Below are 2,500 nucleotides of genomic sequence, written 5' to 3' on the forward strand. Positions count from 1 at the left end.
ACACTGTACCAGACTTAAACTCTGAGAGTGACAAAGGGTCCATTTGGTTCCATTTGTTCGCTCTCATAGTTAACAAAACGTATACATTGAATACGGAAGACTTTACTGCATACAAGAACAATCAATAGAAACAAACACACATTCAAAATGTTGGCAACACAGTGAACAATAGGTACACACAACTCAGTCATTGGTCACATTTAATGTTGTCGAGGTAAAAAAAAGTTTTGAGCTAGTTAATGGGTTAATTTACAAAACAAAACACAAAAAGCTAAAATATGGAGGTTTCTACCCGACAGCTTAACGATAGTTACGGTAAATTCACACCTCCCTACCTCTCTCTCTCTCTTTCTCTCTCTGTGTTTGTCACCTATAAGGTGGGAACGGACTGGGACCCCAAGGAGCGCATCCTGCGGAACTGGGGCGGGCTGCTGGGGCCCGAGGACGAGCCGGCCGCCGTGCAGCGCTGGAGCCGCGGCACGGGCAACCTGACGGCCACCGTGGTGTGGGTGGACCCCACCAACGTCATCGCCGCCACCTACGACATCCTGGTGGACGCCGGCGCCGAGTACACCCACTACCGGCCGCCGCTCAACCTGCCGCTGAGGCCCGGCGTGTGGACGCTGCGCGTGCTGCACCACTGGAGCCCGCTGGGACAGACCACGTTCGTGGTGGCGCCGCTGGAGTACCACCGCCAGCAGCCCCTGGGCCAAGGTGAGGAGAGAGAGAGAGGGGGCTTCAGAATCTTCTAGAGTTTTAATAAAGCTGCAATCCGGGAACTCTGTTTTAGCCTGTTAGACCTGTTGCCGATTCTACAAATGCCTTTCTAATTAAATCAGTAGTAGTTTTTGTGCCAAGGACCCTCAAAATGATATGTATTTGGCCGCGGACGCCCCCCATCTGAAACTGTTTTGTGCCAGGGATACCCCCAAAAGAGAAGATTTGTGTTAAAAAGAAATACAAAATGATTCAACATTTTTCAGACACTTTAAAGAGTTTTCAAAAATAGCAGATGTACAAGCTTGTAAATCAGTTTTCTGATCCTTTCCAGACATAATACTGTATAATCTTGCGTCACCCGGCGGCGGAAAGCAGAGTGGATATTGATAATAGCCTGTGCTCATCAAAATGATTCCCTTCAGCCAGAGGCGTCATCATTTTAGAGACCCACCATGCGGTGCGGATTAGCTCATCTTCAAAATAGAAAATAACTATAAATGTCCATGTTTTATTGTAACTTGTAGCAACTGGCGAGACCGGGCTACTTGGTTCGGCATTCATGTGTGGGAACAATAACAATGCGACACCCAACCGGATACATAACCTGATATTAGTAATTTAGGAATTATTAGGGGTTCTAGAGTGGTCAAGGCCTACAATGAATTACACTAGTCAGTTCGGAATGAAAACCAGTCTTTCCTCCGTGTGGGAAAGCCTGGTGCTGTGAGTTAGGTGTCGGGTAGTACAGCCTGATGCTCATAAGCGCACAATCTTGCCGGGATTGCCTCTTGCTGAGCGGTAGAAATGTGGTCTCTCATGCAGGAGAGCACAGGACATAAAAGTTACCGATTGCAGTTTTAATATAAGAGAAGGTTTGTGACAATTCTATATTTCATTTGGGTTATTTCTTTATGTTTATAAGGATGATCAATGTTTAGGAATATTACTTTGATTGGTTGACAATCGGCCCCACACACCTACTCTTTCTCTTTTTTGCAAAACATTTCTGGTGCTTTGTCGCTCTCTCTCTCTCGCTAGTGTGTGTGTGTGTGTGTGTGTGTGTGTGTGTGTGTGTGTGTGTGTGTGTATGTGTGTGTGTGTGTGTGTGTGTGTGTGTGTGTGTGTGTGTGTGTGTTGTTCCAAATGGGGACAATGTTTAGGGGTCAACAGGCTAATGAGGCTAACTCAGCTAGCTCACGCTGACTAATGTGAAAGCCACAGAGGGGGACTTAGAGGGACTGGAGCTATCTTAGGAGCTCACACGCCCGTGCGTGTGCGCACACACACACACACAAACCCCCCCCCCCCCACACACACACACACACACACACCGATGCTTCTTGACAGCAAAGAGAATACAAATAGAATAAGAAAGGGGTTTGGGGGAGGGGATGCGGGTGATCACCCACAAGGAAAAGCGAAAGGCTTCCTGTGTCGTGAACTTTGACTCCAAAAAACCAAGCGGCTGCGACCGTGGCCTTGACCTTGGATAGTGGAATCAAGTGGCATACTTGTGTCCGTGTTATTGACACCTGTTGGAATCATACCAGTAGAGGGTTAGGGGAAGCTTGTTCATGGGCCAGTACTATGTCTATGACTAGAATTACACAGGGGATGCACACACACACACACACACACACACACACACACAAACACAAACACCCACTCACACAGCAGAATTCAGAGGCCCTGCCGTCTCAGCTGTCAACACCATTGATATATATAGTCATAGGATCCAGTCATTCAGACACACACACACACACACACACACACACACACA

At 47.4% G+C, this 2,500-nt stretch overlaps 1 protein-coding gene across 3 annotated transcripts in view; it reads left to right on the forward strand.

The window, feature by feature from the left end:
* LOC311054952 (xylosyltransferase 1-like) overlaps positions 1-2,500 on the forward strand; it is a 55,391-nt gene that overhangs the window by 44,376 nt on the left and 8,515 nt on the right. For all 3 annotated transcript variants that reach the window (XM_084070989.1, XM_084070991.1, XM_084070990.1), the window contains exon 10: positions 378-714. In XM_084070989.1, the coding sequence (XP_083927115.1) occupies positions 378-714 (337 nt within the window). The remainder of the gene's footprint in view (positions 1-377; positions 715-2,500) is intronic.

Source organism: Gymnoscopelus microlampas, assembly GCF_963454915.1.
Source record: "Gymnoscopelus microlampas genome assembly, chromosome: 11".
Classification (NCBI taxonomy): domain Eukaryota; kingdom Metazoa; phylum Chordata; class Actinopteri; order Myctophiformes; family Myctophidae; genus Gymnoscopelus; species Gymnoscopelus microlampas.